At 51.3% G+C, this 21,428-nt stretch overlaps 3 protein-coding genes across 15 annotated transcripts in view; 2 read left to right on the plus strand and 1 right to left on the minus strand.

The window, feature by feature from the left end:
- The window catches only part of KIFC1 (kinesin family member C1), a 19,583-nt gene extending 6,902 nt beyond the window's left edge, over positions 1-12,681 (plus strand). For 2 of the 6 annotated variants that reach the window (XM_033216791.1, XM_033216794.1), the window contains exons 4-10: positions 5,753-5,806; positions 5,925-5,975; positions 6,169-6,569; positions 7,295-8,074; positions 8,681-8,971; positions 9,076-9,149; positions 9,286-9,620. In XM_033216791.1, coding sequence (XP_033072682.1) covers positions 5,753-5,806; positions 5,925-5,975; positions 6,169-6,569; positions 7,295-8,074; positions 8,681-8,971; positions 9,076-9,149; positions 9,286-9,448 — 1,814 coding nt within the window. In that variant the 3' untranslated portion in view covers positions 9,449-9,620. Of the gene's footprint in view, positions 1-631; positions 769-895; positions 996-5,752; positions 5,807-5,924; positions 6,030-6,168; positions 6,570-7,294; positions 8,075-8,680; positions 8,972-9,075; positions 9,181-9,285; positions 9,621-12,431 lie in introns of those variants that run through there. The other 4 variants (XM_033216793.1, XR_004438651.1, XM_033216792.1 and 1 more) reach the window with 4 other exon arrangements.
- A 1,107-nt stretch (positions 12,682-13,788) lies between these two features.
- PHF1 (PHD finger protein 1) lies at positions 13,789-19,216 on the plus strand. Of its 6 annotated transcripts, none has more exons than XR_004438652.1 (15): positions 13,789-13,991; positions 15,010-15,184; positions 15,270-15,351; positions 15,458-15,553; positions 15,964-16,064; positions 16,178-16,326; positions 16,504-16,599; positions 16,806-16,874; positions 17,009-17,132; positions 17,243-17,310; positions 17,503-17,607; positions 17,744-17,922; positions 18,013-18,107; positions 18,368-18,448; positions 18,588-19,216. XR_004438652.1 is itself a non-coding variant. In XM_033216797.1 (15 exons), exons 2-15 carry the CDS (start codon positions 15,026-15,028, stop codon positions 18,874-18,876), a joined length of 1,704 nt encoding a protein of 567 aa, XP_033072688.1. In that variant the 5' UTR covers positions 13,789-13,991; positions 15,010-15,025; the 3' UTR covers positions 18,877-19,216. The 6 variants fall into 6 exon arrangements, 4 of the variants coding, with proteins under 4 accessions (XP_033072688.1, XP_033072689.1, XP_033072691.1 ...); XM_033216797.1 differs by having other exon boundaries at positions 17,733-17,922; XM_033216798.1 differs by having other exon boundaries at positions 13,829-13,991; positions 17,733-17,922; positions 18,371-18,448.
- A 106-nt stretch (positions 19,217-19,322) lies between these two features.
- Positions 19,323-21,088, minus strand: CUTA (cutA divalent cation tolerance homolog). Of its 3 annotated transcripts, none has more exons than XM_033216803.1 (6): positions 20,841-21,088; positions 20,235-20,449; positions 20,005-20,064; positions 19,849-19,894; positions 19,672-19,721; positions 19,323-19,545 (listed from the first exon to the last, which is right to left on the minus strand). In XM_033216803.1, exons 2-6 carry the CDS (start codon positions 20,420-20,422, stop codon positions 19,419-19,421), a joined length of 471 nt encoding a protein of 156 aa, XP_033072694.1. In that variant the 5' UTR covers positions 20,423-20,449; positions 20,841-21,088; the 3' UTR covers positions 19,323-19,418. The 3 variants fall into 3 exon arrangements, with proteins under 3 accessions (XP_033072694.1, XP_033072692.1, XP_033072693.1); XM_033216801.1 differs by having other exon boundaries at positions 20,716-20,892; XM_033216802.1 differs by having other exon boundaries at positions 20,626-20,860.
- Positions 21,089-21,428: the final 340 nt, after the last annotated feature.

Below are 21,428 nucleotides of genomic sequence, written 5' to 3' on the forward strand. Positions count from 1 at the left end.
TTCTCCTACCTCAGCCTCCTGAGTAGCTGGGATTACAGGTGCCCACCACCATGCCCAGCTAATTTTTGTATTTTTAGTAGAGACAGGGTTTCACCATCTTGGTCAGGCTAGTCTCAAACTCCTGACCTTGTGATCTGCCTGCCTCAGCCTCCCAAAGTGCTGGGATTACAGGCGTGAGCCGCTGCACCCGGCCCAGGTAAAACATTTCAAACATTGTTCAGTAAATGTTGCCTGATTCTCCCAAGCAGTCTTCAGCCCCCATATATCTTCCACTCTCTCCCTTATTTATGATTCTCAGCTTCAGCCAAAAAGGCCAGTTGGTTTCTTAGCCATGCTATGTACATATTTGAATTTTTGCCTTCCAGAAAGAGCATCCATTCCTCTCTGCTTGTTTGACTCCTACCCTTAAAGTTAGTCAAGTCCAGCTTTTCTCCTAGAGGTTATTCCCACTTTTAGGTTATGTCCCCAGTTCTGTTCATGCTGTCTGTCTGACACATAATTCAGCTTTTGCACAAGTGGTGCTCAGTGCTTGGTGTGGTGATGTTGATAATTGAGGCTGGGGGCCAAGACGGGAAGTTCTTGGGACATTTGGGCTCCTGGGTATTGTCTTAAGGATCTCTTTTCCCAACAGAGGTCCCCCCTGTTGGAAGTAAAGGGGAACACAGAACTGAAGAGACCTCGGATTAAGGCCCCTTCCGGCTGCCTCTCTCAGGAAGCAGACTCAAGAGGAGGCCTGACCAGATGGAAGATGGCCTGGAGCCTGAGAAGGTGAGCTGGGCGTGGAGAGCTGTGCATGTATGTGTGTGGGGTGTGTGTGTGTGTGTGAAAGAAAGGAGAGAGAGAGTAGAAACCATTTGGGAGGGTGACTGTGGACCTTGTCTTTATCTTTCCCCAGAAACGGACAAGAGGCCTTGGTGCAACGACCAAAATTACCACATCCCACCCAAGAGTTCCATCCCTCACTACAGTGCCACAGACACAAGGCCAGACCACAGGTGGGCTCTTGGGATGGATAGCCTCCGAGGACACGGAAGTCCATTGCTCTTCAACTCATTTGTTTCTTTTCTTTCAATTTTATTCTATTTTGTTTTTTTTTTCTGTTTTTTTTTTTTTTTTTGAGACAGAGTTTTTTTTTGAGCCTCTGTCGCCCAGGCTGGAGTGCAGTGGCGCGACCTCTGCTCACTGCAACCTCCTCCTCCCAGGTTCAAGCGATTCTCCTACCTCAGCCTCCTGAGTAGCTGGGATTACAGGTGCCCACCACCATGCCCAGCTAATTTTTGTATTTTTAGTAGAGACGGGATTTCACCATGTTTGCCAGGCTAGTCTTGAACTCCTGGCCTCAGGTGATCTACCTGCCTCTGCCTCCCAAAGTACTGGGATCACAGGCATGAGGCACCACGCCCAGCCTGTCTATTTTGAATAGGTAATAACATTTCATTTGGTTCAAAATTCCAAAGGCACAAAGGTTGTTGTATAGTAAAGTTTGCTTCCTATTTCTGTCCTCCAACCACCCAATTCTGCTACCCAGGGCAACTGTATGTTCTTCCAGGAAAATTCTATTGGTATTCAAGCAAGTAAGATTATACTCCCCCACCTTTTTTATGCAAATGGTGACATACTTTAGACATGGTTCTGCTTTTACTTATCTTGATCCAGCTTGCTTTTTGGCCTATAGAGTATAGTTGGCCCTCTGTATCCGCAGGTTCTGCTTCTGCAGATTCAACCAACCATCGGTTGAAAATATTCAAGGAGAGTAGGCACAGTGGCTCACGCCTATAATCCCAGCACTTTGAGAGGCCAAGGTGGGTGGATTACCTGAAGTCCGGAGTTCCAGACCAGCCTGGCCAACATGGTGAAACCCTGTCTCTACTAAAAATACAAAATTAGCCGGACATGATGGCCCGCACCTGTAATCCAGCTACTCTGGAGGCTGAGGCAGGAGAATTGCTTAGAACCCGGGAGGTGGAGGTTGCAGTGAGCCAAGATTGCGCCAGCCTGGCGACAGAGCAAGACTCGGTCTCAAAAAAAAAAAAAAAAAAAGAAAAGAAAATATTCATGGAAAATAAAAAAATAACCAAAAAATACAATATAACAATTAACAGTCATGTGTCACTTGGCAATGCAGATACATGATCAGAAATGCATTACTGTGGAAACATCATAGAATGTACTTACTGAAACCTAGATGATCTAGCCTGCTACACACCTAGGCTGTCTGGGATAGCCTGTTGCTCCTGAGCAACAAGCCCGTGTGGCGTGTTACTATACTGAAGCACTGTAGGTAACTATAACCCAGTGGTAACCATTTGTGTATATAAACATACCTAAACATAGAAAAGGTACATTTAAAATAACAATATAAATGATAAAAAAATGGTACACCTGTACAGGGTACAAACCATTAAATGGAGCATGGCTGAATGGAAATTGCTCTGCATGAGTCAGTGAGTGAGTGGTGAGTCAATGTGAAGGCCTAGGGCCTTACTCTTCACTGCTGTAGACTTTAGAAACATGGTACAGTTAGGCTACACTAAATTTATAAAAAATAGTTCTTTTATAATAAATTAACCTTAGTTTACTATAACTGTTTTACTTTATAAATTTAACATTCTTTTTCCCACTTGCCAAGGCTGATGTAACATTTTAATCTTTTTTTAACTCTCTTTTTTTTTTTTTGAGATGAAGTCTCACTCTGTCGCCCAGGCTGGAGTGCAGTGGCACAATCTCGACTCACTGCAAGCTCCACCTCTCAGGTTCACGCCATTCTCCCGCCTCAGCCTCCTGAGTAGCTGGGACTACAGGTGCCCTCCACCACACCTGGCTAATTTTGTTTTTTGTATTTTTAGTAGAGACGGGGTTTCACCGTGTTAGCCAGGATGGTCTCGATCTCCTGACCTTGTGATCTCCCTGCCTCAGCCTCCAAAGTGCTAGGATTATAGGTGTAAGCCACCGCACCCGGCTAACTTTTTGAAATCTCCCTGCCTCAGCCTCCAAAGTGCTAGGATTATAGGTGTAAGCCACCGCACCCGGCTAACTTTTTGACCTTGTAATAACAACTTAAAACGCAAACATTGTATAGCTGTACAGAAATATTTTATTTCTTTATATCCTTATTCCTCATGCTTTTTTTCTGTCTAAATTTTTTTTTTTTGGGTGGGGAGCATATACTTAGGGCAATATGAATCTCTTGTCTCCTGGGTTGAAAAGAAAATTCTTTTTTTTTTTTTGAGACAGAGTCTCGCTGTGTCGCCCAGGCTGGAGTGTAGTGGCGTGATCTCAGCTCACTATCACCTCCACCTCCCAGGTTCAAGCAATTCTGCTTCAGCCTCCCAAGTAGCTTGAACTACAGGTGCATGCCAGCACGCCTGGCTAATTTTTTGTATTTTTAGTCGAGAGGGGGTTTCACCGTGTTAGCCAGGATGGTCTTGACCTCCTGACCTTGTGACCTGCCCACCTCAGCCTCCCAAAGTGCTGGGATTACAAGTGTGAGTTACTATGCCCCGCCTAAAATTCTTTTTTTAATTTAAAATTTTATTTGTAGTTTTTCCAAGAAGTAAGCTTGAATTTGAAAATTTTTCAATATTATTTTGCTTTTGAAACCTTTTGTTAAAAATGAAGAAATACACACATTAGCCTAGGCCTACACAGGGTCAGGATCGTCAACATCACTGGCTTTCACCTCCACATCTTGTCTCACTGGAAGATCTTCAGGGGCAGTAACACACATGGAGATGTGACTTCCTGTGATAACAGTGCCTTCTGGAATGCCCTTCTTTTTTTTTTTTTTTTTTTTTTTGAGACGGAGTCTCGCACTGTCGCCCAGGCTAGAGTGCAGTGGCGTGATCTCAGCTCACTGCAGCTCTGCCTTCCGGGTTCACACCATTTTCCTGCCTCAGCCTCCCTAGTAGCTGGGACACAGGCGCCTGCCACCACGCCCAGCTAATTTTTTGTATTTTTAGTCGAGATGGGGTTTCGCCGTGTTAGCCAGGATGGTCTCAATCTCCTGACCTCGTGATCTGCCTGCCTCGGCCTCCCAAAGTGCTGGGATTACAAGCGTGAGTTACTATGCCCCGCCTAAAATTATTTTTTTAATTTAAAATTTTATTTTTAAAATTAAATTGGAATGCCTTTTGAATGACATGCCTGAGGCTGTTTTATAGTTAACTGCTTTTACAAATAGAAGGAGTACACTCTAAAATTACAATAAAAAGTACAATACAGTAAATATATAAACTAGTAACATAGTCATTATCATTTTCAGGTATTATGTATTATGTACCATATATAATTGTATGTGCTATACTTTTTTTTTTTTTTTTTTGAGACGGAGTCTCGCTCTGTCGCCCAGGCTGGAGTGCAGTGGCCGGATCTCAGCTCACTGCAAGCTCCGCCTCCCGGGTTTACACCATTCTCCTGCCTCAGCCTCCGGAGTAGCTGGGACTACAGGCGCCCGCCACCTCGCCCGGCTAGTTTTTTGTATTTTTTAGTAGAGACGGGGTTTCACCATGTTAGCCAGGATGGTCTCGATCTCCTGACCTCGTGATCCGCCCGTCTCGGCCTCCCAAAGTGCTGGGATTACAGGCTTGAGCCACCGCGCCCAGCCTGTGCTATACTTTTATACAACTGGCAGTGCATTAGGTTTGTTGATACCAGAATCACCACAAACAGGTGGGGAATGCTATGATATTACCATGGCTATAATGTCACTAGGCAGTAGGAATTTTTAGCTCCATTATAATGTTATGGGGTTACTGTTGTATATGCAGTCTCTCATTGACCGAAACATCATTATGGGCACATGACTGTATTAACATAGCATTTACATTGTGTTAGATATTATAAGTAATCTAAAGATGATATAAAGTATATGTGGCTGGATGCTGTGGCTCACGCCTGTAATCCTAGCACTTTGGGAAGCTGAGGCAGGCAGATCACCTGAGGTCAGGAGTTTGAGGCCAGCCTGGCCAACATGCTGAAAACCTGTCTCTACTAAAAATACAACAACAACAAAAAAATTAGCCGGACGTGGTGGTGCATGCCTGTAATCCCAGCTACTTAGGAGGCTGAGGCAGAAGAATTGCTTGAACCCTGGAGGCGGAGGTTACAGTGAGCCAAGATTGCACCATTGCATTCCAGCCTGGGTGACAAGAGCGCAACTCTGTCTCAAAAAAAAAAAAAAAAAAACTGGAGGCCAAGGCAGGCAGACCACCAGCGGTCAGGAGTTCGAGGCTAGCCTAATCAACATGGTGAAACCCCGTCTTTACTAAAAATACAAAATTAACCAGGCATGGTGGTGCATGCCTGTAATCTCAGCTACTCGGGAGGCTGAGGCAGGAGAATCGCTTGAACCCCGGAGGTGGAGTTTGCTGTAAGCTGAGATCATACCATTGCACTTCAGCCTTGGCAACGAGTGAAACTCTGTCTCAATCATCAATAAATAAAGTATATGGGAGGGTGTGCATAGACTATATGTAATACTATATACCAATTTATGTAAGGGACTTGGGCATCCTTGGATTTTGGTATTCTTGGAGGCTGCTAGAATCAACCCCTTTTGGATACTGAGGGATGACTGTAATTTCTGGTTCTAGGGGAGGTATCATTAGGAGCTGGCCAGATGTAGGGATAAGGGAAGAAAGTTAACTTATTTCTAATTCTGAGAAAAGCACTTCTCCTGACCCTGTCCTAGGGAGATTACATGTCATCTTAAGAATGATCATTCTACCTTTGCTCTCTCCCATCTCCTGGGCAGCTCAAAAAGTTTCCAAGAAGACAGGACCCCGGTGTTCCACAGCTATTGCCACAGGTAATTGTGCTCAAGAGCTGGGTCTGGGAAGGGATTTGGGGTAATGTGTAAAGGGAGAATGACGGAGGTGAAGGGAAACTGGTCCTGTACTTCCTAAGTCACCTTCTCAATTCTCTAGGGTTGAAGAACCAGAAGCCAGTTCCTGCTGTTCCTGTCCAGAAGCCTGGTAGTAGGTGACAAATGTAACCACTGGGTGAGAGGCTGGGATAGGGAAGAGAAGATGGTGAGTGCCCAGAAAAATCCATTTGGTCTCTTAGGGGAAGGAGATGTAGCATCAGGTGTGGATCCCATAAAGGCTAGAAGGGAGGAGGGATAGAGAGCCTAGACTTCACTGAGCTTTGTCCTTTCTGTGTTCATCTTAGCATCAGCTGTTCCTCCCATGGCAGGAGGGAAGAAACCCAGCAAACGTCCAGCCTGGGACTTAAAGGGTCAGTTATGTGACCTAAACGCAGAACTAAAACGCTGCCGTGAGAGGACTCAAACATTGGACCAAGAGAACCAGCAGCTTCAGGACCAGCTCAGAGATGCCCAACAGCAGGCCAAGGCCCTGGGGACAGAGCGCAGGACACTGGAGGGGCATTTAGCCAAAGTACAGGCCCAGGCTGAGCAGGGCCAACAGGAGCTGAAGAACTTGCGTGCTTGTGTCCTGGAGCTGGAAGAGCGGCTGAGCACACAGGAGGGCTTGGTGCAAGAGCTTCAGAAAAAACAGGTGGAATTGCAGGAAGAAAGGAGGGGACTGATGTCCCAACTAGAAGAGAAGGAGGTAAGGGCCAGATTTTCACCAGATGCCAGCCCCGCTTTCCTGGCAGAGGTCATGCCTCCCCTCCGTTCCAGGTGCCCCTCAAGTCTGTTTGGGCTCAGAACTCCTGAGCACCTATCTTTAGCAGTATAGGTGCTGCTGAAGATACCTTTCTCTTCCACCAGTCTGCACCCAGCCCACTCCTGACTGTCTTGCTTTCTGTCATGCTTCTTCCTACCCTTTACTGTTTGCAAAGCTCCCATTTAGAGCTGTGTCTTCCTTAGTCCCCCATCCCTCTTTCTTTGGGTTCCCATCCTGATCACAAATTTCTGTGGTACTCTCTTTCCCTCCTCCCATGTCCACTTGACTCTTTTCTGGTGAGCACCAACCAGATTAAATTATTTGCAGTCTCTTAAATGACTCAACTTTCACTTCTGGGCATTCTGCATATGTGCTTCCCTCTTTCTGGAATGTTCTTTGTGTACTGCATCCTTCCTTGGTTCACTTCTGTACTTTGGGGTGTCAGCCTAGATATCATCTTCCTTGTGCTCCTCTTTGTGCTTGGGCATACCCATAGCACTCCCTGTCTTAGTACCATGATTCCTTATTTTCTTGTCTGTCTTTGTTTACCAGACATTGAGGTCCTTTTCAGCAGGGACCTCACTCCACCCACTCCATACGCCACACAATTTGTTCTTATTCTTGGTTGCAAATCACCCTCTGTGTATGTTGTGTTCTGTTTTGGGCAGAGGAGGCTGCAGACTTCAGAAGCAGCCCTGTCAAGCAGCCGAGCAGAGGTGGCATCTCTGTGGCAGGAGACTGCGGCCCAGGCAGCCTTACTGGCTGAGCGGGAAGAACGTCTTCACGGGCTAGAAATGGAGCGCCGGCGACTGCACAACCAGCTGCAGGAACTCAAGGGCAACATCCGTGTATTCTGCCGAGTCCGCCCTGTCCTTCCGGGGGAGCCCACTCCACCCCCTGGCCTCCTCCTGTTTCCCTCTGGCCCTGGTGGGCCCTCTGATCCTCCAACCCGCCTTAGCCTCTCCCGGTCTGACGAGCGGCGTGCGACCCTGAGTGGGGCACCAGCCCCACCAACTCGCCACGATTTTTCCTTTGACCGGGTATTCCCACCAGGAAGTGGACAGGATGAAGTGTTTGAAGAGATTGCCATGCTTGTCCAGTCAGCCCTGGATGGCTATCCAGTATGCATCTTTGCCTATGGCCAGACAGGCAGTGGCAAGACCTTCACAATGGAGGGTGGGCCTGGGGGAGACCCCCAGTTGGAGGGGCTGATCCCTCGGGCCCTACGGCACCTCTTCTCTGTGGCCCAGGAGCTGAGTGGTCAGGGCTGGACCTACAGCTTTGTAGCAAGCTACGTAGAGATCTACAATGAGACTGTCCGGGACCTGCTGGCCACTGGAACCCGGAAGGGTCAAGGGGGCGAGTGTGAGATTCGCCGTGCGGGGCCAGGGAGCGAGGAGCTCACTGTCACCAATGCTCGATATGTCCCTGTCTCCTGTGAGAAAGAAGTGAGGACCCATGGGCACTGGAACTGGGGAATGGGGAGGAGTGGGCAGCGTGCCACAAGATGGAGGTAGAGAGAGAAAGGAGCAGGAGAGAATTGAAGGATGAAGTACAAGTTGTGAGGCTGGGTTACCACATCCTGTTTTGGCCTGTGGGCTGTAGGTAGATCTGCCTTAACCCGGGAGTGGCGAGGGAGTGATGCATCTGCCGAAATGGGGAGGGTCACTGCATCTCAGGTCTCATCTAGCCATGCTCATCCTAGCCATGCTGGTCTCCTGGCTATTCCTCAACCAACTAGTCATGCTCCCCATCTCAGGGCCTTTGCCTGGATGCTCCTTTCCTGGAGATCTTACGGCAATGAGGCCGTCTTTGGCTATCCTGTCAAAACTTGGTTCCCCACCCCGCCTTTATGTATGTATTCCTTTATGTATGTATTCCACTCCCTATTCTATGTATTCCTTACCATTTTCAGATATACTGTGTATCTTATTTTGTTTGTTGACAGGCTAGAAAACTTCAAGAGAGTGGGGGTGGGCTCTTATTCATTTCCATACATATTACTATGTACTGACTTCTGCCTGCCCTTTTACCCCTCCTGCTCCCATCCCCAGGTGGAGGCCCTGCTTCATCTGGCCCACCAGAATCGGGCTGTGGCCCGCACAGCCCAGAATGAACGGTCATCACGCAGCCACAGTGTATTCCAGCTACAGATTTCTGGGCAGCACTCCAGCCGAGGCCTGCAGTGTGGGGCCTCCCTCAGTCTTGTGGACCTGGCTGGGAGTGAGCGACTTGACCCTGGCTTAGCCCTCGGCCCCGGGGAGCGGGAACGCCTTCGGGAAACACAGGCCATTAACAGCAGCCTCTCCACGCTGGGGCTGGTTATCATGGCCCTAAGCAACAAGGTGGGAATAGGAGTGGGGGCAGATATGGGACCTGGGGCCAGTTGGGGTTGGCTGTGCAGAACTCTGCCCATTCCCAAACATCTGTCCCCACCTCAATCATGTAGGAGTCCCACGTGCCTTACCGGAACAGCAAACTGACCTACCTGCTGCAGAACTCTCTGGGTGGTAGTGCTAAGATGTGAGTGAAAGGGACAGATGGAAGGGTTCAGGTAGGAACTGTGTTGGGGTGAGGGGTAGAAAGAGGGGAACAGTGGAGACCTGCCCAGGCTCTGCTGGCCCCTAATGCTGGGATTGGGCATATTCTGTTTTCATAGGCTCATGTTTGTGAACATTTCTCCACTGGAAGAGAACGTCTCAGAGTCCCTCAACTCTTTACGCTTTGCCTCCAAGGTGCGATTACCCCCAGCCAATCCCAAGCCTTGTCAGGACCCATGGATGCTTATAGGCTTCTCCATTCCTATCCCTTCTGTATTCTAGGGCAGGGAGCACATTTGTCCAGAAAGGTTTTACATTTGCAGGCATCTGAGGCAGTACTCACCATGGTTCCATTTTTAATTATTAGCTTTTGAGTTAAGTTTTTTAAAAAAACAGGTGATTAACCTGAGAAAGCTGATTGAAAAAAAAAAAAAAAGAAGAAAAGGTGACTGACTAAAAGGTCTAAACTGGTTGGGCGCAGTAGCTCACGCCTGTAATCCGAACACTTTGGGAAGCCAAGACAGGAGGATTGCTTGAGCCGACGAGTTTAAAATCAGCCTGGGCAACATAGTGAGACCTGTCTCTACAAAAAGGAAAATTAGCTGGGTGTAGTGGCTCACACCTGTAGTTCCAGCTACTCAGGAGGCTGAGGTGGGAGGATCACCTGAGCCTGGGAGGTGGAGGCTGCAGTGAGCCATGATCCTACCACTGCACTTCAGCCTGGGTGACAGAGCAAGACCTTGTCTCAAAAAACAAAACAACACACAAAATATCCCTAAGATTCCTCCCCATCAGCATACAGAGATCATTCCATTATTTTTAGGTCTGCCTAGGACTCCACTATGTAGTTGCACCAAAATTTATCCACCAGTTCCCTCTACTGGACACTTGGATTGTTTCCACCCTTTTTTAGTTTACAAGCAAGGCCATGTTGACTAACTTTGTACATACATCATTTTGTATTTTTTCAGTTACATCTAACCAGGGCAATAGTCCTTGAAATGGGATTACTGAATCAAAGACTTAGAGGTTTTTCAGACTGTTCCAAATAGTGTGAATTCAGACTCCAAACTTCATGAGGGTCAGCCAGTGGCCATATGAATTCTCACGTATGAGAATTCCTTCCACTAGAATCTCCTCCCACTAGTGTTAAGCAAGTCAGAAAGTTTCCTTACTGTCTGCCTTCACCGTAATTTTTTTCTCTGGTTCACCCTCCTCCTGAGCGTATAGCCCTTTAATGGGCTCTGGCTTTATTTGAGCTCTGATCAGGTCTGTCCTGCTGTACGCTTGGGCCTCCTCCCAATCAGCACTGATTGTTGCTGTAGAGTAGCCAGCACCTGCACCCTGATCTGGTATTCTAAGTTCAGTTTTAGAGGGTGGTGATGTTTTTTCTAATTTTTATTAATGTTATACCAATGTAACATCCAACAGCATGAACTTTAATATCCTCTAATACCCAGTTTATGTTAAATTTCACCCAACTGTCTCAGAAGTGTCTTTTATACATAATAGGTTTGTTCAAATCAGGATCCAGGCAAGGGCCACCCACTTGATTGAAATGTCTCAAGTTCCACAACCCTATCCCACACTGCCATTATTACGTCATTTGTTTGTTGAAGGTCATTTGTCCTATCGAATATACTATTCTGGATTTTGGCTGATTGCTTCCTCTTTCCCCCATACTTTCACTTATTTATCATATTTGGGTGTTGTCAGTGTGATCCATCCATTTAAAAGCTCCTTACTGACTTTTTCACCTAGTGATTTTATCCATCAGTGACCATACCTGGATCCATTATTTCATTAAGGGGTTTTTAAATGGTGATTTTTCTAATCTTAGTTGTTCTGCATTGGTTAGTCACGATTCTTTTTTTTTTTTTTTTTCCGAGACGGAGTCTCGCTCTGTCGCCCAGGCTAGAGTGCAGTGGCCGGATCTCAGCTCACTGCAAGCTCCGCCTCCTGGGTTTTTTCGCTATTCTCCTGCCTCAGCCTCCGGAGTAGCTGGGACTACAGGTGCCCGCCACCTCGCCCGGCTAGTTTTTTGTATTTCTTTTTTTTTAGTAGAGACGGGGTTTCACCGTGTTAGCCAGGATGGTCTCGATCTCCTGACCTCGTGATCCACCCGTCTTGGCCTCCCAAAGTGCTGGGATTACAGGCTTGAGCCACCGCGCCTGGCCACGATTCTTTTATGAAGACATTTGCCTTGCCATCTACTTGGTTTCTCTGAAATTCAATTCATACAGGAAAAACAAGATAAATGCTGAATTATTGATTTTCAGTATTGAGTTGATACCCGAGCAGCTTCCAAAGGTGACCAATGAATGTTTATCTGAGGGGTATCTTTATTTTTATTTTTTTGAGACAGAGACTTGCTCTGTTGCCTAGACTGGAATTCAATGGCTCAATCATAGCTCACTGTAGCCACCAAAAGTGTTGGGATTACAGGCGTGAGCCACCCAGCCCGGCCACAGTTGTTGTTCTTTCTGATGCTCAAATTGGAACCTCCTGGCCGGGTGCGGTGGCTCACGCCTGTAATCCCAACACTTTGGGAGGCCGAGGCGGGTGGATCACGAGGTCAGGAGATGGAGACCATCCTGGCTAACACGGTGAAACCCTGTCTTTATTAAAAATACAAAAAATTAGCCAGGCGTGGTGGCGGGCACCTGTAGTCCCAGCTACTCAGGAGTCTGAGGCAGGAAAATGGCGTCAACCTGGGAGGCAGAGCTTGCAGTGAGCATCGAGATCGTGCCACTGCACTCCAGCCTGTGCGACAGAGCGAGACTGTCTCAAAAAAAAAAAAAAAGAACCTCCTTCAGGTTGGCGCCAGTGTCCTTTAGACAGAACTCTAGCAGTCTTTTCAGATTCAACTTGTACATTTCCTCCCCAGACTTCAACTGATCCATTTTCTAAGGAGTCCTAGTTCCTAAATGGGTGTTATTACTCTTTTATCTCGGTTTAAGTATTTTACAGTGGGAGAGGTTGGCGGTCTCTAGTACAGGGTATTGCTGGAAATGAAAGCCTCCACTCTCTGCTCCTGTATTTTCTTCTGGGGCTTCTATCTCTTCTCAGGCCTTTTCACCTCCTCCAAGCCTAGTGTGCAGAGGAGAACCAACCATAACTGGGACCAGCCTGAACCTGCCTTTGGAGGCCTTATTTCAGTATTTCTGAGGGCAGCCCTAGCATTGGAGGATGGAAGCAGATCTTGGGGAAAATGTTGTATTGGTTACTCTGCAAACTTTTATCCTGTCTAACCCCCTACCCCCAGGTGAACCAGTGTGTTATTGGTACTGCCCAGGCCAACAGGAAGTGAAGACGGATCCAGATCTTGTGTTGGGAGTGTGTGTTTGTGTCTGTATGTGTATGTGTATGTATTGGGTGAGGGGTGGGAGGGTTGCTGGAGGGTGCTTTATTGGGTGGAGGGCACCATGTCCCAGGGCTATCAAATAAAGAATAGTGTTTTTTTTTTAAATAAAGGTTTATCTGCCCAAGAAGGCAGATATTTTCATATCTGTAAAGGTGGGAGCTGTGATCTGTCCCCTCTGCCAAACGTTTGTGTGGGCGGCGGGAGCGGGGGCTGAGGGCTTGGGCTTTCCTCTCCTCAGCTCTCACCGGTTCTGGACCATCTTCCCCTCTGCTAATACCCCGTCCCCCGTCCCTCACATCAGGGAGGCCTGCCTCTAGCTATCCACGCCCTCTCCTTGGTCACTAGTTATAGATAAATTTCACTCTTCCGCCGGCCACCCCAGCCCCGGGGAGCAACGTTCCTTTGGTGGGTTTCGGCAAATGGGGACCGGACCCCAGAGTCCAGAGGCGGGGCTAGCGCGCGCTCCCAAACTGCTAGCTCTTTTCTCCCGCCCTTTCCCTGCCTTTCCGTTCGAACGGCTGGGGCTCTACCCGCTCGCTGCCCATTGGCTGGCTCTCGGTGGCGTCACCGCCTCGGGTCCTTGCCCCCTTCGTCTTTGCGCCAGCCCTGGAAGCATGGGGCGGGACGTGCCCGCGAAGCGGCGCGCACGCCCGCCGACTCCCTCGCGCCAACCGCCGACGGCCGCCGCCCCGTGAAGGAGGGGCTCAGTCCTCCCAGGTGCCGCGCGCAGGAGGGGACACGCGTGCGCAAAAGGGCGGCGGGTGGGGCGCGACTCGCCACGGGGAGGGCGGGGCTGGGGCTAACGGCGAGTGGAGGGCGGGGCGCGCGAGGGAGGAGGGCGTGGTGGGGGCATCGAGAAGGGTGAATGGAGGGCGGGGCCGTGAACTGGGGCCGGGGGGCGGGACTTGGAGTGACCATGGGGGGTGGGGCAGTTAACGGATGTGGCATGGGGCGGGGGACCAGTCCGGAGGCGCGCTGCCGGGAGGGGGGATTCCCTCGTGCCCCAAGGGCGAGTCTCAGGTCGGAGGAAGGGGCTGAGGGGATTCCCTCTCCCACCGGGTCCGACTCTTTGCTTCCCAAGCCGCGGAGGGCCTGCCTCTTCCTCGGCGCCCTCCAGGCCTGTCGGAGGTGAGGGAGGTTGGGTGAGGTGGTGCCCGCCCCCCCCTCCGGCTCCTCCTTCCCCCCAGTCCTCCCCTCCACCACCCTCCCCCCCGACCGGTCCGTCCCTCCCCTCCCTCCCCTCCCTCCCCCCCGCCGCCTCCTCCTCCTGCCGCTGCCGCTGCTTTGGCTGCTGCGTCATACGCCCCAGAGCCGCCGGGACGGAGGGGCTGGGCCTGGGGACCCCCCGGCCTCCGCCTGCACACCCCCCCCACGCCCGGACGTGCCCTCTCCGCGCGGGGGACTCGCCTAGGTCTCCTACGTCTGCCCCTGCCCGGCTCCCGGCGGCCCCAGCTGTCACCGGTAAGGAGGCGGCAGGAGGCGCCGGTGGGGGGCAGGGAGCCGGGGGTCGGCGCGGGGCGCGGGCGGGAGAGCCTCGCCGCCTTGGCCTCGGGTCCGAGCTGGGCCGACTCAAGTCCCTTCTCGGACTTGCGGTCCTGGGGAGTGGAGACCGGGACTGGGACACGCCCCCCTCCCGGGGCACTCGGAGAAGTTGTCTAACCCGGGGGCAGGGAGCCCCGAATTTGAGGGTGACCTGACATAACCTGGCACCAGGATGATTGTTCTTAATGAGACACGCAGGCCTGGGGAGACAGCCGTTTCTGCTCTGGAAAACATCTCCAGAAAAGGTCCCAAAACACATCTCTGGGCAACAGCACACCCTAATTATGATACCTCTAAACTGAGTGGTAGCCTTTGCTTCTACAACCGTAATTTCTCCTAAAATTTCAAGGCCAGGATATAATATCCCAGGAGAGCTCTGGAAGCTGGGAAACTAGCAACTAGGTTTGGGGTTGGGGGGAGGGCAGTTACCGCGAGGAGAGCCAGTCACTAGAGTTGAAAGAGGACTCAAGAAGCTGGTGATGGGTGCCTGGTGGTTTCCTATCCAGCTGTCTCAGGGATTTGGAGATGGGGGCACAGATCCTTCATTCTTGACGGCAAAATAGGCAAAGAAAATGGGGAAGCTGGCCGGGTGCGGTGGCTCACGCCTGTAATCCCAGCACTTTGGGAAGCTGAGGTGGGTGGATCATGAGGTCAGGAGTTCGAGACCAGTTTGGCCAACATGGCCAACACCCCCTCTCTGCTAAAAATACAAAAAATAGCCAGGCGTGGTGGTGGGTACCTTTAATCCCACCTACTTCGGAGGCTGAGGCAGGAGAATTGCCTGAACCCAGGAGGTGATGGTTGCAGTGAGCAAAGATTGTGCCACTGTACTCCAGCCTGGGCGACAGAGCAAAACTCCATCTCAGAAAAAGAAAAAGAAAAAACGGGGAAGCTTTCTCAGCATTCATAACCTTCTCCCCATTTCTTTTTTGGCTAGGCCCCCCCAGGATGCAATGGCGCAGCCCCCCCGGCTGAGCCGCTCTGGTACCTCCTCACTTTGGGACCCAGCTTCTCCTGCTCCCACCTCTGGCCCTAGGCCTCGACTTTGGGAGGGTCAAGATGTGCTGGCCAGATGGACTGATGGGCTCCTATACTTGGGTACCATCAAAAAGGTAAGACCTTCTACCTCTGATCATCTTCCTATTCCCCTTATCTAATTCTGGTTCCCATTTCATCCTCTTTGCTCACCCATTCCAGGTGGACAGTGCTAGAGAGGTGTGTCTGGTCCAGTTTGAGGATGATTCGCAGTTTCTGGTTCTATGGAAAGACATTAGCCCTGGTAAGACTAGAGACCTGAGATTGCACATCCCATGGAAAACAAACCTGGCTTAGAGGGGCAGAAAGAGACTTAAGGGCAGGCCCCGTGACACTGTTTTCTCTCACAGCTGCCCTCCCAGGGGAGGAACTCCTCTGTTGTGTCTGTCGCTCTGAGACTGTGGTCCCTGGGAACCGGCTGGTCAGCTGTGAGAAGTGTCGCCATGGTGAGAGGGCAGGTCACCTGAATGGTCGAGCTTGCTCTTCCCTCCAGGATGGTCCTTATGTCACCTGTCATGGCCTTAGTCCCCAAGCCACTGCTCTGGCCAGGCTGCTTAGCCCTTTCTTAGTCCTCATCCCCTTTCAGCCCAGGGAGAAGCAGCCATGGAAAGGGGTGGTGTAACCTTTGCAAGCAGAGGATGGTTTAACTGCATCCTTTTCTAACCATATGACCTTGGACAAGTCCCTTAACCTCTAGGAGCCTCAGTTCCCTGACTCGTAAAATAAGGATCATGTACCCCCTCATCAAGAACATGGTCAAGAATTAAATGAGATGGGTAAAGATTATTCCTGTCCCAATACCAAGCACACACAGGTATGCAATAAGTGGTTTACTATTAACATTATCACTCTTCAGCTTATCACCAGGACTGCCATGTTCCCAGGGCTCCAGCCCCTGGAGAGGGAGAGGGCACATCCTGGGTATGCCGCCAGTGTGTCTTTGCGATCGCCACCAAGGTAAAGGCACTTCCCTGTTACCCCTTCCTGTGGGAGCCTCCCATCCACAGCCTCTCCCAAGCCTTTTCCTCTCCCCACCCCTCTGAAGCCATTCACCTGTCCTGTCTCTGCAGAGGGGAGGTGCCCTGAAGAAGGGCCCCTATGCCCGGGCCATGCTGGGTATGAAGCTCTCTCTGCCGTATGGACTGAAGGGGCTGGACTGGGATGCTGGACATCTGAGCAACCGACAACAGAGTTACTGTTACTGTGGTGGCCCTGGGGAGTGAGTAATGAGGGGGAGCAGACTGTGGAATGAATGATATGGTGGTGCCTCCCAGGAAATGAAGGAAAAAGAACAGGATGAGGGTAGCACTCAGGGGGATGGGAGGTAAGTTTAGGGTTTGGGGAAGTTATGGGGAAGGGGGTTTCTGGAGGCCAGAAGTCCTATGTTCCCCCTCAGGTGGAACCTGAAAATGCTGCAGTGCCGGAGCTGCCTGCAGTGGTTCCATGAGGCCTGCACCCAGTGTCTGAGCAAGCCCCTCCTCTATGGGGACAGGTGAGACCAAGGCAGACTCTCCAGAAGCCAAGATGTCCTCTTTCTTCGTGCTCCACACTCAGTTCCCATGCCCATCTCCACTCTAGTCTCTTCCCAACATCTGCAGCATTACCTCACCTGTTTGCCCCATCCTTGCTTGTGAGTCCTCCAGGGGATGGCATAGTTTTCCTGCGTAAGTGTGTGTTCTCCCTCTTGCCTATGTCCAGGTTCTATGAATTTGAATGCTGTGTGTGTCGTGGAGGCCCTGAGAAAGTCCGGAGACTACAGCTTCGCTGGTGAGCTGGCTTGGGCATGACCTCAGTGTAACTCCACACCCCCAGTATTTTACTCTGTATGCCCCAACCTCGCACCTCGGGACTCCCCTGGCTCTTAAAATGCCTCTGTGGTCTTGGAAACTTTGTTTTTCCAGGGTGGATGTGGCCCATCTTGTCCTGTATCACCTCAGCGTTTGCTGTAAGAAGAAATACTTTGATTTTGATCGTGAGATCCTCCCCTTCACTTCTGAGAATTGGGACAGTTTGCTTCTGGGGGAGGTAAGGGGTAGTGCAGTTTTGGGGGTTGGGATGGGACAGGGAGATGTAGTGGAAAGGGGAAGAGAAGAAATCACTGTTCCCCTGGCCCCATTTTTCTTCATTTCTCCCAGCTTTCAGACACCCCCAAAGGAGAACGTTCTTCCAAGCTCCTCTCTGCTCTCAACAGCCACAAGGACCGGTGAGTTGGAGGGAAGAGGAGTCTAGGATGAGACTCAGAAAGAGATGGAATTGGAAGCTGGAAGGGGAGGGGCTTGCAACCCACCTGGAAGACTATGACTGAAAAGGACTGAGGAATGGTGTAAGGAGGAACCTTTTTTTTTTTTTTTTTTTTAACAGCACTGACCCTATATCATTTCTCTTCTTGCTCCAGTTTCATTTCAGGGAGAGAGATTAAGAAGAGGAAATGTTTGTTTGGTCTCCATGCTCGGATGCCTCCCCCTGTGGAGCCCCCTACTGGAGATGGAGCACTCACCAGGTCACTGGTCCAGGGGGGATGGGGGAAATTCTTAGGGTGTTAGTGCTGGCGGGTATATGTATAGAGATGGGGAGGTCTTTGGGGTGTCCGGGAGGGGGCTGGGGGGATAAGGAGGCCTCTTACAGCTTCCCTTCAGGGCAGGGCCCTGGGGGAGGGGTCTCACGTCCCCTGGGGAAGCGCCGGAGGCCGGAGCCAGAGCCCCTGAGGAGGAGGCAGAAGGGGAAAGTGGAGGAGCTGGGGCCACCCTCAGCAGTGCGCAATCAGCCCGAGCCCCGGGAGCAGAGGGAGCGGGCTCATCTGCAGAGGGCACTGCAGGTACCGGGGCAGGGGGAACCCTATGGAGCAAATGGTGGGGTGTGGGAAGGAGTCAAGGATTACCTCTCAGTCCTTTGCTCCCTCTTCTAGGCCTCAGTGTCTCCACCATCCCCCAGCCCTAACCAGAGTTACCAGGGCAGCAGCGGCTACAACTTCCGGCCCACAGATGCCCGCTGCCTGCCCAGGTCAGTGCTCCTCTGCCCCTCCTCCACAAAATATGCTCCCATTTATTCACATCTTCTGGACTTTCTCACCCAGAATTCCTTTCCCTCTCCCCCTTGGCTACCCACTTCTTGGCCTAGACCAATTTCTAGAACTAGTGTCTGGTAGCCAGTATTCTGGGGAAGGGAGTCCCTTGTGGGTAGTGTTTGAGCTCTGCACTTCCCGGGGGGAGAAGGTCCTGTTCCCCTGCTTCAGGTCCTGACTTGCCCCACTCCAACCCCAGCAGCCCCATCCGGATGTTTGCTTCCTTCCACCCTTCTGCCAGCACCGCAGGGACCTCTGGGGACGGTGAACCCCCAGACAGGTGAGATTCTATCTTCTATTACCAGCGATGCTCCTCTTCCCCTCTATGTGCTCAAGGCTCTTAGTCTCTAACACTGTTTCTCTGATTCACATGTGCTCTCCATTTCTGCCCATTTCTTACAATTGCCTTCTCTCCCTAGGTCACCCCTGGAACTTCACATTGGTTTCCCCACAGATATCCCTAAAAATGCCCCCCACTCGATGACTGCCTCATCTTCCTCAGTCTCATCCCCATCCCCAGGTCTTCCTAGACGCTCAGCACCCCCTTCTCCCCTGTGCCGTAGTTTGTCTCCTGGGACTGGGGGAGGAGTCCGAGGTGGGGTTGGCTACCTGTCCCGAGGGGACCCTGTCCGGGTCCTTGCTCGGAGAGTACGGCCTGATGGCTCTGTGCAGTACCTAGTTGAGTGGGGAGGAGGGGGCATCTTCTGAACAGCTTGCCTCTGCCCACCTACCCATTCACACACACCGGCACTTTCATACCCTGACCTCTGACCTCACCTACAGCTGGGATGTACCTGGAGAGATAGGGGGTAGTTCTCCCTACTGCCCAGGCTGGAATCCAAGAGTGGGGGGTGGGGAGGAGGCTCTCTTCTCTACCCTCCTTCATGATTCCTGACCCCTCCATCCTTCCCATTTCCTTTGATGTTATTTTGTTACAGCTTTTTAAATATTTTTTAAAATTATTTAACCCCTGGGGGCAGAGACTGAGGAGGGAGGATGATAAGGGATCCCGGATTCTGTATGATTGAAATAAAGAGAAATAAATCTAGCAGCTCGGAGTCATTCTGAAAGATGTAGAGAATACAGGGACTAGAAGCACTTATATTCTCCCAACAAATTTGCATACATGACAAGGAAAAAACAGGCAAAAGGCAGAAAGATCTAAAGACAGGATTTATTGGGGGCCCGGTCATCACCTGGAAGTCAGAAGGCATTGAGTATCAAGGGGATCATGGCAGGAACAGGGCTCATCATGGCAGGACTGTGCTGGAGTCAGAAACTGACTCTGTGACCTGGCGCACCCACTGCAGGTATGGAAAGTTCCCCTGTTCCACAGGCAATGCAATTACCTCAGCCACTTCGTAAGGGTGCACAGAACTACAAGATAGGTGGGTGGAGGAAGGGGATTACTCAAAGATTTACCTAAAGGAACCCACTCCCTCGCGCAAGCAAGTCACATCCCCACAGTACACACCCTCACCCCATACATCTCAAAGTTCTCACCGAACAAAATCTGTCAAAGCCGGGACCAAGGAACTTTGGGTTTTAATCATCTAAAGGACAAAGATAAACATGGTTGACTCAAGGAGTGGGACTGAGTTCAGTTTCTCAGAAGAGGGGTAAGGGCTAAAGGGATCAGGGATTGGGGACATTTTGTTGGGTGGGGGAAATGTTTCTCACCATCAGCACCTCAGTGTCTTCCTCGATCTTCCCTTTCCACTCATAGCTGAAAGGTCAGAGGGGGAGAGTTGTGAGGAGCAAAGAATTTCCCCCAGGAAAGACGTTCCCAGTCAGCTCCTACAGTTAGTTATTAACCCCCCAACTCCTGTGACTCACATGGATGTAATCTGAGGGATGAGGTTGACGCAGGCTGCTAGGCGCTTCTCCACCACAGCCCTGGAGTGAAGAGACAGCCCCATTCAGAGTGCCCCATGACCCCAATTTTTGTACTGGCAGCCCAGAGACAGGCTTCCAGAGCTGAAGACAGGAGAAAGCGGCACTCTTCTGCCCCACCCCCAACTCTCCCTTCATGATCATCCTTTCTCGCTGAACATCGAGGTCCCTACCTGGCGATCTCCTTGGCGACCTTCTCGTTGGGGCAAGTGACAAAGGCTGCAGACACCGAGCCCGGAACGTAGCCGGAGCCGGAATCCGAGGCCGGCGAGGGCTGGGTCGGAGGGCTTCCAGAGGCCATGGTCAGCAGGGCTCGGGGTAGCAACAAAAGGCGGGAGGCCACAGGCAGCAGCGCCGGCATCCAAACAAAAGACAGGAGCAGAGAAGCCTGAGAGCAGGAGGCGAATTAGATCTCTCCTCACCAACAGCCCAGGAAATTACACCCAGGGAAGCCTTTGCTTAGATACTCAGGCTCTGCCCTCCCTCTGATGTACCCCGAAGAAGAATGCCCCTGAAGGTGAGAGAGAAACTTGGAAAAGTAAAGCAAAGGCTCATTTCACTCACACCTCAGGGGGCCAACCTCTGGGATTTGGGGTGCAGGTAGCGGTCGAGGCTTCGAGGACTGGAAGGGGCGGGACGGGGCCGGTCACTCACCACTCCGCCGAGCAGGACCGCGGGAGCCCGCCCCCTACTCATGCGGCCCACGCTGGTAGAGGAGAGTTGATCTCAAAAGCCACACGTCACACGGAGAAACAACCCCAGGAAGAGCGGCCTCTTACCTGGGTGGCAGCCACGTGATAAGAAAACAGCGCGCACCATGTGACAGTAGAAGGGGGACCACCCGCGCGTCCAGAGCCAGCCAATCCTGGCCCTCTCGTGGCGCGGCTTGCCCGCCTCCTGATGAGGGAGGAGCGATGGGAGACTTGACCAATCGACCGCCGGATCTGCAGACGTGCGCGGAAATGGCACGCCCGTTTCCGTGTGAACCCGAAACTACCACTTGCTGGCTGAGGAGAGCCGCTGCGGCGTTCCACTGTCACGTGAGGGGGCCGGTCCTCTCCGGCGGCGGCACTCAGTGAGTGACGCCAAGTGGCCAATCACAGGCCAGCCCCGCAGGCCACGTGAGGCGAGAGCTGGCTCCAGGAAAGGAGGGGGCCGGAGACCCCGCATAGTCGATGCGTCAGGCTGTGGTGTGGGGAATCATTCTTAAATCCCACAATGTGCCTAACCTCCCCTGCACTGTTTCCGAGGCCTTAAGGTGTGGGAGGGTCTGAGAAAGACCCTTCACCCCAACCTCAGGGGTTAAGAGAGCGCCCCCTGCCCTTTTAGTTGGGACAGAGATATGCCTGGGTTTGGGAATGAACAAC

Source organism: Trachypithecus francoisi, unplaced genomic scaffold (assembly GCF_009764315.1).
Source record: "Trachypithecus francoisi isolate TF-2019V2 unplaced genomic scaffold, Tfra_2.0 Lachesis_group10, whole genome shotgun sequence".
Classification (NCBI taxonomy): Eukaryota; Metazoa; Chordata; class Mammalia; order Primates; family Cercopithecidae; genus Trachypithecus; species Trachypithecus francoisi.